Source organism: Lampetra planeri, chromosome 16, assembly GCF_965212315.1.
Source record: "Lampetra planeri chromosome 16, kcLamPlan1.2.h2, whole genome shotgun sequence".
In the NCBI taxonomy this organism is placed as follows: domain Eukaryota; kingdom Metazoa; phylum Chordata; class Hyperoartia; order Petromyzontiformes; family Petromyzontidae; genus Lampetra; species Lampetra planeri.
In genome coordinates, this window is record NC_136122.1 from 14,186,507 (window position 1) to 14,199,823 (window position 13,317).

At 48.8% G+C, this 13,317-nt stretch overlaps 1 protein-coding gene across 2 annotated transcripts; it reads right to left on the reverse strand.

Annotated features, from left to right (window-relative positions):
- Positions 1–3,433: 3,433 nt before the first annotated feature.
- TRAF6 (TNF receptor associated factor 6) lies at positions 3,434–13,317 on the reverse strand. Of its 2 annotated transcripts, none has more exons than XM_078601702.1 (7): positions 13,095–13,317; positions 10,651–10,974; positions 8,740–8,890; positions 8,221–8,379; positions 7,520–7,591; positions 6,899–6,976; positions 3,434–5,763 (listed from the first exon to the last, which is right to left on the reverse strand). In XM_078601702.1, the coding sequence occupies exons 1-7, from the start codon at positions 13,232–13,234 to the stop codon at positions 4,720–4,722; spliced, it is 1,968 nt and encodes a 655-aa protein (XP_078457828.1). In that variant the 5' UTR covers positions 13,235–13,317; the 3' UTR covers positions 3,434–4,719. The 2 variants fall into 2 exon arrangements, with proteins under 2 accessions (XP_078457828.1, XP_078457830.1); XM_078601704.1 differs by having other exon boundaries at positions 12,880–13,214.

The window sequence follows — 13,317 nt, forward strand, 5'->3', positions numbered from 1 at the left end:
ATCTTTGAATGTAAGTCTATGGGACCACTCGGGGCGATTCTCAGCTGGAGGGAAATCGCCCAAAAAGAGGCGGTACTCCACAGAACGTAGCATGACGCTGATTGGACTATATCCAGCGGCACAGTGACGGCTAGCGTGACTCTGTGGTTGAATGACATTGGTGGTGCGTCGCCCAATCGCCCTAATGAAGAAACCGCCCCTGATCATGAGCAGGTGACGTCACTCCACATGTAGCACCCCCCCCCCTCATTAATAATCATGAGCAGGTGACGTCACTCCATATCGAACAGCCCCCTCATTAATCACGAAGAGATGTCTTCCAAATAGGCACCCCCTCCATTAATAATTAGCGGGTGATGTCTCTCCACATGGGGGGGGGGCGCCTCCTCCCCCCTCCTCAGCGTCAACTTACAACCCTCACGACAAAGGCAGAACCCTCACGTCACGCGACCCCTGTAACGCTATTTAGCATTGGGAGAATTGACATCTGCTGCTGTCAATTCTCCCAATGGTAAACGGATATTGTTCAGGGCCGGCTTCGCCCTGATCTCAGAGAGAATAAGATTGCTCCGATTTTAACTAGATAATTTAAACAAGCCTCTCCTGAAATCAAACTTAACATTGACGGAAAAAATGCAACATCTGATTGGGAACATGTAGATAACATAACAGCCTCTTCAGTCACCTCAATGTCAGCTAAATGCAAAGATAACCTCATTTCCAAGTTCAACCTCCTTTCCAAGAAGAAGCCAGATCCACACGTTGAAAAGAAAGAAATTGACAAGATTGTTATTAATCAGAGTAACAGTCTAATTCCCGACAGCCTAAAACCGATTCTAGCTAAAGGGCTGAATTTCGCAGTCACCCCAAAACACATCCCAGTTGATGATATCATTGCCCAGTTGACGTAGCCCTAAGTTTGGGACACATCACTGCAGACGTGGCAATATCGGAAATCGCTGCAATCCTCAAAAACGCCAAGACACCTATTAACAACATCAGTATTGATGAGCGCTTTGAGCTTTCCCAATTAAAAAAGAGAGATGACATCGTCATCCTCTCAGCCGACAAGCGCAATGCCACAGTCATTATGGACAAAACCACATACAACAAAATTCAGGACCTATTTAATGATGGTAGCTATACAAAAATGAAAATAGATCCCACCAACAGTCTCGTTACGAAAACCAACAATATCACCGATTCGACATGTTTAATCAAACCAACCAAGCAGTTCTCCTTAAAACCCTCTGCTGCTAAACCACCCAGATTATATCGCTTACCAAAATCCATAAAGAGGGTACGCCCCTTCGTCCTATCGTCTCCACCATTGACTCACCCACCTACAAACTGGCCCGATTTGTCTGAGACCTTACAACCATTCACTGGTAAGACCACCTCAGCTGTCCTTAGCTCACTTGGTATCATTAATTAAGGACATCTCACTATCTCCAGGTGATTTGCTCGTTAGTTTCGATGTAGCCTCTTTGTTTACCAAAGTTCCTGTGCCTGACACCATTGCAAACATTGAAGACTTGGTCCAACAAGGACTGAATGCTGATGTACCGGCCCTGGTTAGACACTGCCTCACCAACACTTACTTAACCTGGAATGGAACTTTCTACAAACAAGTTGAAGGTACCCAAATGGGTTCTCCCTTATCTCCAGTTGTAGCCAATGTTTTCATGGAAAATTTTGAGACAGATGCCATCCAGGCATCCACTCTACATCCGTCCTTGTGGAAGAGGTACGGAAATAACACGTTCATCATCTGGCCACATGGCCGACCAGCTCTGAACCAATTCCTCAACCACAAATTCCATACACCCAGCCATCAAATTCACCATGGAGATGGAGCTACCATCCTTGGATGTTTTAATCGAAAGGAGACCAAATGGCTCAATGGGACACTGTCTACAGGAAAGCCACCCATACGGACGCATATCTAAAACCCGACTCCCACCACCATCCTTCCCAGAATAATTCCCTCATCAAAACTCTACACCATAGAGCTCGATGCATTTCCGACCATCATCACCTAGCCAGTGAACCGAAACACGTACACCAAGTTCTCAAGATGAATGAATATTCAGACTACACAATCCATAAAGCTGTCACCCCAACCGTTGGAAAAGAACCATCTGAGAACCCAATCAAAACCATCACCTTGCCATACATAGCAGGGGTCACCAAAAAGACCTCCAAAATCATGAGCAAACACAAAATCCAGGCTCGATTTAACACAGTACATAAAATGTGTGTTCTGGTCCCATCTGTGAAGGATGTGATCCCTGACATGCAATACTCCGGCATCTACAAACTAAGCTGTGTCTGCGGCAGTAGTTACATTGGGGAAACTAAGCGACATGTCTCGGACCGTGTTCGTGAACATAAGGCAGATCTGAAACATGGCAGGACCAATACCTCGGCCGTGGCTGATCATTGTTTTAATGCGGTGGGCTCACACGAAATGATTTATCTAAGACGAAGGTACTTTGCAAACCCACTGGCTATCAATAAAGATTAGTTTATGAAGCCATCCACATATGCAGACAGACACAACTTCAATCGAGAAGATGGTTATAAACTGAGCAATCATTGGAGGGACGTTATCAACCAGTTTAAGTCATAACTGGCTGTGATGTTCCCATCCTACCACCTTCCGATGTTAGTTATTTTCGGCTCTCTGATTTGACATTAACAGGTTCAATTTACCACACTAGCACAGCCACCTCGCTTGCCGAGCTCGACGTTGCTGCTGTGCGATCTTCCATTAACATGCTAAGCTCTCACATTAACATCGCCACCACAGCGCCCTCGTGGAGGCCGCTCTCCGATCTTACATTAACACGCTAATTTCTCACATTAACATCACTAGCCCTGTCCACTTCGTTTAAGACCCTTGGGCTATATTTATTTTCAACCTTTAAAACAGTCTGCCGCAGCAGCTTTCCCCCTTTTTTTCCTCCTGATGACGATCGCTTGTGTTGTGATCGAAACGTCGTAGTTTTTTGTTATTTTTTCTTTGAACCTAACTATGTGACTTTACCGAAAGACCCAACGAATAAGGTTTTGGCCTCTACATAATATTTTTTATATTCTCAATCTTACAGAACTTTAGCATTACACTCATTACCAATAAATTATAGATGCATTAGCACATACATAAATACCGCACTTCACTTCATGGTAATTACAATGGTAGATATCTGGTTGCATGTTAAAATCCTGGTTGGGGGTTGACTCAGCTCATCATCCCTCCGGGGTTGTTGAAATGAGTAGCAACTTTGTGGGATAGTCAATAGTGGTTGTCCGATGGATACACCTGCCCCCACCAGAGGAATGCAGATTTTCCACCACTGGCTCTGCAGGGCTGTAAACATGAAATGAGCACCAATGCCTCGATTTATATTTGATCAGCAGGAATTTACTCTTGATTTTTGTAACAATGCTTTATTTCAGATTCACGAAATATCGATGCGAAACTAGCACGAGGTTGCAGTGATATAGAAGCTACACTCGCACGCTTCAGTGTGTCATCCAAACATTAATTTGGCACTGCATTTGGCGGAGAATGTAATCTCGTTACATGAAACATGGGAGCACACGACAGGAACTCTTCACTCTTTAATATCCACCGCCCCAGCGTAATGGAACACACAAGTCACCCCGGAGACGAGAGCTTCACTGCATCCTCACAATAAAACACATCACTTCCCGCAGCTTGGGCGTAGCCTCTATATGATCTCGTGCCACGAGCCAGGAGATGTGACACCATTCGCAATGCAGCCCGATTATATCGATACCTCACAGTTCAAACAGTACATTATTACAATTTAGTTATAAAAAGCAGGGGAGACATGCTTTTGATTATAAAGGCTGCTCTCACAGGCTGTAGGCACATGGGTATGTTAACAAACGAATATCTGGCACGAACAGAAAATGACAATCAAAATTAATATCTTGGAGAGCCCGCATATGTCATCTGCATATGGAGGTGGTGACTGAGCGGCATAAGTCGTAATCCAGTTGGCTCCAGCTAAAATCACGAGTTGGACTGCCGGGGAACTGTGCATATTTATTTTGCAGACAGTGACATTCATAGGCCGAGAAAAATCTTTGTGGGAAGTGTTTGCAGATATATAATTTATTTTATTGGGTCAGATCACGTACATAGAATGTGTGTTGTATCTGTTTGCAGATACTCTGATTTAGAATAGATATTTACATTTATTGGTGCATGGTGGTCCGTGGGGTTGTTAGTGACTCACAAACCACAGGTTCGGAACCACTGCTTTGGTGGATACATTTATAACTCGGGGTGACCAATTACAAGAATATTTGGGTGGCATGGTAACACTTGAGAACAGCAAGAAGGTCCTGGGGGTTCGATTCCTGACACGGGTGCCTTTCTGTGGAGAATTTGTTTGTTCTGCCCCTTTTTTGCATGGGTTTCCTCTTGGTTCTCTGGCTTACTCTCACAGCAAAAAAGCCCAATGTAACTGGTGTTGGTCATATGCTGAAAAATGACCTGCAAATTACTCAATTGGGATGACACATGACAACATCGCACCCTCCTGTAAAAACTTGACAAGACCCTCTTGAAAAAGTGTCTTGAGACTCAGTGAGATTTCCTGTGTAAAAAAAAACGTAATAATTATAACAAAAAAAAGAATAATTACGACTGACATCCTGGTTGTGTTAAACTCTCCACTCTGCTCATCCCATGGAATGTGGAACATTCTCGGGCTGATTTGGGGGCCGTGGGGGGTCCTCGAGCAGTAGGCCTTGCTGCTGCAACCCTCCCGGACCCAGCGTCGTCATCACCTCACAGCGCACCACTAGGCAGTCATCGCGCAGGTAAGAGCGGTGGTGCAGGGTGTTGATATCCATGAAATTCATGTAGCCAAAACCCTTGGGATTGCGGTGCACGGAGGGGCGCTGGAAGGCACTCAGCTGCGGATCGGCATCCATCATTTCTGTCACGTGCACGCTGTCGCGCTCACACTGGTCCACCACCGAGATGCGGATGCGACCGTTGAAGGGCCATGGCAGGCGGTGGTCATAGTCGCCTTGCAGCAGGTGAACAAACAAGGCCAGATGAGGTTGGCGCCCGGCGAGCAGCACGCCGGGAGAAGCCGCGCCCGCCGGAACCTCGCGGCCGCTCAGCACCTGCAGGCGAAGGCACAGGCGGTAGCCGGGGACTCCCGTGTAGAATCCCGAGCTGTGCATGACAGCCGGAGCGTCTGGGTGCATCCCATCGGAGGCAAAGCCGGAGGCGAGGCCCCCAGGGAGGAGTCGTGAGAACCTCTCCACGCGCCACGTGAAGATGCCCGCGCACAGGCGCGACTCGGACTCGGCCACGCGAGCCTCCAGCGAGCGCACGAGGCGCGTGGCCTCGGCAAGCAAGCCCTGCTGGTTGTCCGTCTTGGCGCTCAGCTCCCGGATCTGGTGCAGCTGCAGGATGACGCGCTCTTCTAACGTCCGCGTGATTTCGCGCAGCCGGTCCAGCTCCTGAGCGCAGTCGCATGCGGCGCGGTCGCGCAAACCCTGGCTCCGACTGGCGCCGGCAGTCTGGACGTCCCCGCCGCTCGTGCTGCTGAGCCAAGAGAGGCTGTTAGGCGGAGCAGAGGACCCGGCCGCCGAGGACGGTTGGGCACCCTGGCCAACCTGGATACGCAGGATCTTGAGGCCGTTGGCCAGGAGACGCATGTGCACCTGGGTGTGCTCATGCATGTGAGCGGCCAACAGCGACCGCACCATCTGCAAGAGAGCAACATGCCACACACACACGCACGAGTTCACACGTATAACGAGACGACTTCCGAGACACGACTTGTAGAGGGTTTCTTATTTATTTCTTAATACTTTAACGACAGGGTCACAGAGTAACATAAGCACTGACTGACTTATAGCTTAGCCATCCATACAGCGACATCGGCAACACATAACTATATAGCTGGCTAACTATATAGTGACGACGTCGATGAAGACTGTATAGCTGGTTGGCTATGCAGCGACGACGACGAAGAGATGGCAGCGATGACGGTGATGACAGCCAGGACCCAAACCCCCACGACAGCCCCGAACCCCCATTTGCCTTTCCCTTACATTCACCCAGTGTGGCCAAGCCCCACCGCCCTTGGCCACGCCCCTCTTCTGGAACTCTCTCGCGAGTTCCAGGAGCTTCCAGTCCGATCCCCTCTTTGACCTTTGACCCAGTTATGCCCCCCTTGTGGTCGGTTGCATAAGTGTCATTCTATACCGCACCCATACCCGTAGTTAGCACTCTTGGCCACCAGATGGCATACCCCACAATCAGGCAGCATGTTCTATTTCGTTTTAAAATCCAGGGACATCCTATGCGACTTAATTATTATTTTTATTAGAATACTTATCTACTAAGGAAAGCCTCGCTGAGTGTCAAGGTTCTTTTTCAGGAGGGTGCTGTTAAGTTTTCACATTAGGGGGCGATGTTGCTGCTGCTGTGCGTAATCCCATTTGAGTAATTTGCAGGTAAACTTTCAGCATTGGGATCTTTTGTAAAAAAAGCTACATTGTACGTGATATAGCTATGGGAGGAAACCAGTGAACCCAGATGAAACCCATGCAGAACAAGAGATAACATACAAATTTCACACACTATCACTTACCACCACTCATACATGCACACACTCTGCGGAACAGGGAGAGGACATACAAATTCCACATGTAAAGGCAACCGAGTCGCTAATCCCTTCTTGCTGTGAGGCAGAAGTGTTACCACTACACCTCCCTGCTACCACTTAATGCACTATTTATCTCTGCAGCTTTGTACTGAAGAGCTACCTGATTTATGCCTGGAATTCTCGAGAAAAGATATGACTCTGCACAGGATATGAAGCCCCAAAATCGTTACCTGAGCCTCACAGCCGAGCGGGCTGAAGGTGCAGGGCACCTGGGCTTGCTGACAGTCGACCTCCAGATGCGGCCCCAGCTGTTGTAAAGACAAACGTAGCAATTGATCACAGAATGTTACATCGCCAAAAACTCATGTCAGGGAATCACCACCCATAATCAATCTACTGCTGGATTAAGGCATCCTCAAGCCACTGCTGCTTCTCATGATTCTGCTTTTTTATATTGTTGCACATTTTTATTGACGCTGACATATCTACTGCAATAGTTGCGTAGGAGGTTATTGCTATGCCCATTACACCTTCAGGACGCAACGTCTTCAGAATGTAGCTACTACGCGCGCTTACAATAATTAATCTACTTTATTTATACTGCGTCATTCATGCAATGCGCATTGTAAAATGCTGTCGAAGTCGTAATGTGCAGTATTTGCACAGAGGTGCGGGAATTTACATGCAAGTGTGAAGGTAGCCAGAACCAGCAATACCTGAAGAAAATCCACGTGTGCGAGGTTGTAACGCTTAATCCTCATCCAGGTGGAACAGAGAAAAATGTTTCTATTGGTTCGACTACCATATTCTGGACAAGCCAGGAGATGGCAGTGATGGAACAGATGACTCACCTGTTCCCGGATCAGCTCCTGTTGGCAGTGTTTGCAATTCACCACGACGAGTGGACACATCTGTTCATGGTTCTGCAGAAAAGCAAAGCAAACAGAAAACACACAGCAATGTGTTAGTCACTGACAGAAGCACATATTTTAGATTATTTAACTCGTTGCTAAATATTCATGCTCTTTTAATTATATAAATGTTTACATTTTATAGACAAATATTATAATGGGAATAGATAATATGCTTTTTGACCCACCCCGAGAATGTGCCACATTCATTGGGTTGAGCAGGGTGGAGAGTTTAACACCACCAGGCTCTCACTTGTCATTAGTTTACTATTACACTTTTTTTACCTAGGGAAGCCTCACCGAGTCTTAAGACTGTTTTCAGGAGGGTCCTGCCAAGTATTTGGAGTAGGGGGCAATGTTGAAATGTTTCATCCCAACGGAGTCATTTGCAGGTAATTTCTCAGCAATGGTAATTTGGCCAGTTCCAGTTACACTGTGTGGTGTTTTTTAGGTGTGGGAGGAAACCAGAGAACCCGAAGGAAGCCCATGCAGAACACACAGAGAACATACAAACTCCACACAGCAAGGCGCCCGAGTCGGAAATCGAACCCAAGTCCTTCTTGCTGTGAGGCGCAAGTGCTACCACTCCAAGACCCTCCTGCCCAGAATATAATCGGAATATATCGCAGCCACAGTCTAACCTTTGAGTCCTGGTATGCCATCTTCTCACAGCAGTGGAGACAAGTGACGATGCGTCTCATGCACTCCTGCTCCTCGTGCTTTGCCAGGTCCCGCCGGCACACAGGCATCTCACAGCGCACACACGGCACCTGCGCGTACTCACAACGCAACTGGTGTTCCTGCACACATGAACACACGAAGGGCATTATACAACATTCAGTCAAAGTGTAAGTGATGTCTTGGTCAAATAAGCAGTGCATCGATGAGGTGGCTTGGTGGTAGAGTGAATTCACGTTCTGGTTGGGGGTTGACTCAACCCATCATACCTCCATTCAGGGTGAAGAAAAAAGTACCAGTTTGTGTGAAAGTCAACAGTGGTTCTTTGGAAAGACTTGCCTCCACCATCATAACGTGGAATATCCATTACTGGCTCGTGGCTGTAAACAGGAGCGGAATACTGCCTAAATGTAAATTTGAGCTTGAATTATGCCATGGGAATGATTCGGGATGCGGTGTAGGAAATGGCTGGGGCTTCTCACCTGTAGGGCACGCAGCTCGCCGCGGTGACCACACGGCTTGTTGGGACATCGCACGGTGAGCGACAGGATCTCGCGCTTGGCAAAGTTATCGGGGAAGAGTTGTCCCTCATGGAGCACGGCGTTATCCACGGGGCACTTGGGACCGGCGTCCCTAAGTCAGTAACATGGAACGCATATTTGAACCTGAAGTTGTAAAAATGTTAAAGCACACACTCAAAAAATAGTCTACACAGTTTAGACAATTATTACAGACGCAGCCAGACAAAGATGCATCGTGTACAGGGGGGGATGCACGGATATCCCTGGCTCTGACTGTTTTATCCCTGCGACCGCACTTTCACTTGCCATCCCAGGCGGTGGGGGAGGGGTTGGGGGGGATAATGCGCAATGCCAGGGTTAAGCCTGGTTCGTGGGGGGCTGCTTGGGAATCACAGGTCCTGTAGGGGCGGGAGGCTGGCTGCGAGATAGCCAGGAGATAGCAGCATGGCAATAGATTATTTAATATATTTGTGCGGTGCTTTGGGCGTGAACCCCTCCTATGCACCAGGTGTTTCATCCGGGCTCTCCGGTTTACTCCCACAAGAAGCCAAACTCTCATTAATGGAAATTGGCCAAACCTAACAATGTAGCAGGACCCGCCTGAAACATTATTGAGACTCAGTGAGGCTTCCCAAGGTAAAACACATGATTATGTAAAAGTGCATGCATAGTGTAATAGCGCCGGCTGCTGTCCAGCAGCGGCAACTGCGGTGGACAAACAGTGCACACGCCGGTGAGCATATACACGGCTGTGTGTCGGCAGGGCGGAGGAACTGGGGCAAGGGTCATGGAAGACCCCATCTGGAAGCCCCTGGAACCTGCTAGTGGGTTCCAGAAGGGAGGCGTGGCCAGTGCGGATCCAGGCCGCGCTGGGAGCATAAAAGCAGCTGAGAGCCGGAGCTCAGGGCTGCCGGTTCTGGGAGTGGACTCGTCTCGTCGTCGCTGTCGTCTTCGCCGCCTTCGTCGCTGCCGTCTTCACTAGATATTACACGGCCGGAGAGTTGTTGGCTGTCTCGGTCAGTGCCATCAGTGTTACACGGTCAGGATTGTGTTTAGGCTCGGCTAGATGACTAGTGAGAGTGCGAGGGCGAACCTGTGAAGTGTGTAGGTGTTAATAAAAAAGGTGCCTCCTGGAAACCCTTGTCTCCGAATCGCTGACATTACACATGTAACATTCGTTGGCAATATCACCTGCTGTTGCTGCTGTGTGTGCAGGTGTCATACATTTCAGCGGCTTGTCACAATCTCGTATTGCATGAAGGTCTCATTGTGTCGGTCAGAAATATTGTTTAACCATTCTTTAACCTGATCAGTATTCCCTGTTGGTGGTATTTCCGTAAAAAAAATTGTAGATAGTCTGTTTGTGAAAATGTGGAAATATTTTGACGGCAGGATGGTAGTGCAGTGGTAACACTTGTACCTCAAAGTATGAATTGCCTGGGTTCAATTCCCAAATCGGGTGCTTTTCCGTGAAGAGGTTGTATATTTTCCTCCTATTCTGCACGAGTTTCCTCTGGGTTCTCGAGTTTCCTCCCATTACATACAAAGAAACACACGGAATCCGGTATTGGCCAAAACATCCCCAAGCTGAAGAATTACCTGCTAATGTCTCAATTGAGATGACACATCGCATCATCGCTACTTACTGCAACTTGTCAAGACGCTCCTGAAATAGTCTTGAGATTATGTGAGGCTTTCCTGAGTAAACAAGCGTAATAATAATGACATTTTACAGATAACTCTCCCCTCCCATCATCTGTAAAACATCCTGGCTGAAACTGGCAGGGTCTGACATCTTCATGACACTGAGAGCAGCTCTATTGAAGCCATGTGTGTGGGAATGTCCAGTGTGTGTGGGAAGGCCCAGCGCACCTCATGGAGTGCAGGATGCATGCTCTGCAGAAGCGGTGTCCGCAGGGAGTCTGCACGGGCTCCCTCAGTGCCATCAGGCAGATGGGGCACTCGTACTTGCTCTCAAGGGGCGGCTCAAAGTCAGCCTCGTAGCCTTGAGCCTCGGTGGCCGAGTCATCGCCAGACACCGAATGGAAGGAGAGACCGCTCTCTGAACAATCGGTTGTGTCTCCTGGTGTGCGCAATCCCCGTGCGCTGCAGCACGCCTCATCGTCCACTTCGCGACCACCACCACAGCTCATTGTGCCACGCGGCCCCACGGCCCGGATGGGGCCTGCACAGAACCTAGTAGTACACGTGGGGGGAAGTTGTGACCAGGCATAAGTACAAAAGATCACAGGAGTGGTGAAAGCAAGTCAATCTCCCATCGCTGACCCCATCACACAGACCCCACTCTACCCTGGTATGCACACACACAACCGGCAGGAAATTTGCACGCAGGCATTGCTCGCACATATAGATACAAGTTCTTCGCATCAGCCCAACTTTGCTGATAAATGTCAAATCTGGCCCACAGTTTGCTGGTATTTCGGAGAGTGAAAATATTAACTCTCCGAAAGGCCGTGTGGCCAATGGGAAGTGTAAATGTTTTTGCGGAGAGATATGTGAAGGTGGATTTCTGACTAGCTTCAGGAGTGACATGTCCCTGTCTCTGTTTTCTTAACATAAACATGTTACCTCCATGAAGTCTAAAAACCTGGCCCGTATACAGTTTGTGATGTTATTTATATTGATAAAAAAAATTTTTACGTAAAGGTACAGCCCTGCAATTGCTTAAGCCAATTTCGGCGCGAGGGTGTTCACGAGAGGAACATCTGGGGGGGTATTGGGTTTACTCTTCCACAATGACCAGGCGTGTTGGAGGAGGTGGCATAACCCCCCACTCTTCGTCCCATCACACGCGACCGGCCGATCAATGAAGTTGCGGTGACCCCATTTACACTGTTGCTGGGTGCCCAGGGGCGGCGGAGTAAACTTTCCCGATTGTGTTCACAGCCGCGCCGGGAGATGGAATTAAACCGGTGCGACTGGATTGCAAGTCCAGTGTGTGCTGTTACATTACGGCAGCTACCTATAAACATACACAATGCGGCGAAAACACGGTCACGGCAAAATCTCACGAACCACCCAGCGACTTCGACGCGGTCCGGCCTCTCGCCTGGCGCCCGCAGCCGCGGCCAGGCGAGCCGGGGCCCTTGCCCCGTGCGGCCTCTGGGCCTCACATGAGCCACTCATCACATTTATATTAATACATCTCCAATGGTGTAACGCATTAATCTAAATATATCTTCCAATGCTCTTTGGTTCTTTCGCTAAAGTTACGTGGAAAGAAAATAAATTAAATAATAGAATACGACGTTTCGATTGCAACACAAGCAGTCGTCATCAGGTAGAACTACATTTGAGAGACAAAACACAGACACGGAGACACACAGACACAAGCAGAGAGAGAGACACACAGAGACACAGAGAGAGAGAGACACACATACAGACAGAGACACACACAACATAGACACACAGACAGACACACAAGCAGAGAGAGACAGACAGACACACAAGCAGAGAGAGACAACACAGACACGGAGACACAACATAGACACACAGAAACTCTGTGTTGTCTCTCTGCTTGTGTGTCTGTGTTGTCTCTCTCTGCTTGTATGTCTGTCTGTGTCTATGTGGTGTGTCTCTGTGTCTCTCTCTGCTTGTGTCTGTGTTGTCTCTCTCTGCTTGTATGTCAGTCTGTGTCTATGTGGTGTGTCTCTGTGTCTCTCTCTGCTTGTGTCTGTGTTGTCTCTCTCTTCTTAGGTTCTTTCGGTAAAGCCACGCAGAAAGTAAAATAAAATAAAAACAAAAATCACGACGTTTCGGAGGCAACACAAGTCTCCGTCATCAGGTGGGACCGTCACAGCCAGATTAGCTGTCTCTCTCTGCTTGTGTGTCTGTGTTGTGTCTCTCTCAAATGTAGTTCTACCTGATGACGGTTGCTTGTGTTGCAATTGAAACGTCGTATTTTATTTGTATTCTTTCTAAGTGACTTTACCGAAAGAACCAAAGAGTAATTCCTGCAGTCACGAAAGCTTCAAATCAAATATCTTCCAATGGTTTAGCGCAATACATGCGGGCGAATGTGTATGTGGCCACGTTGTTTGCAGCACACTGTAAACACGCCGCTCACAGCGCGACACCCACCAGCGTCCAGACCCCGGAGCTCGGATCTCGGCAGTGATCGCACCCCGGTCACTTGGGCCGAGGACGCCGCTACTACTCGGAGTTCGCCGGTGCGCGGACCCCACTGCCGAAAGAGACTGCGACTCGGCCTCCTGAGCTCGGGTCTCGGGTACAGCTGTTCAGTCGTCAGGGTGGTCAGAGCCTGGTGCTCGGACTCAGGAATTTCATTGTCATACCTCGCACCCGGTGGCTCGAACCTCGGACACCTGCACCGGGACCTCAGACCCCGGTTCTCGGCGCCCTTTGAACCGCGACGCTCCCCCTGAAGTCGCCCCCCGAGACTCGACCTCGGCCCCCGGTACCTCGCTTCCTTCATCCGGGGACTCGGCCCCCACGTCACGTGACCTCGGGGAAGCCCCGTGACGTCACGACTAGGTGGGGGGGCGGGGCGCTATCTCC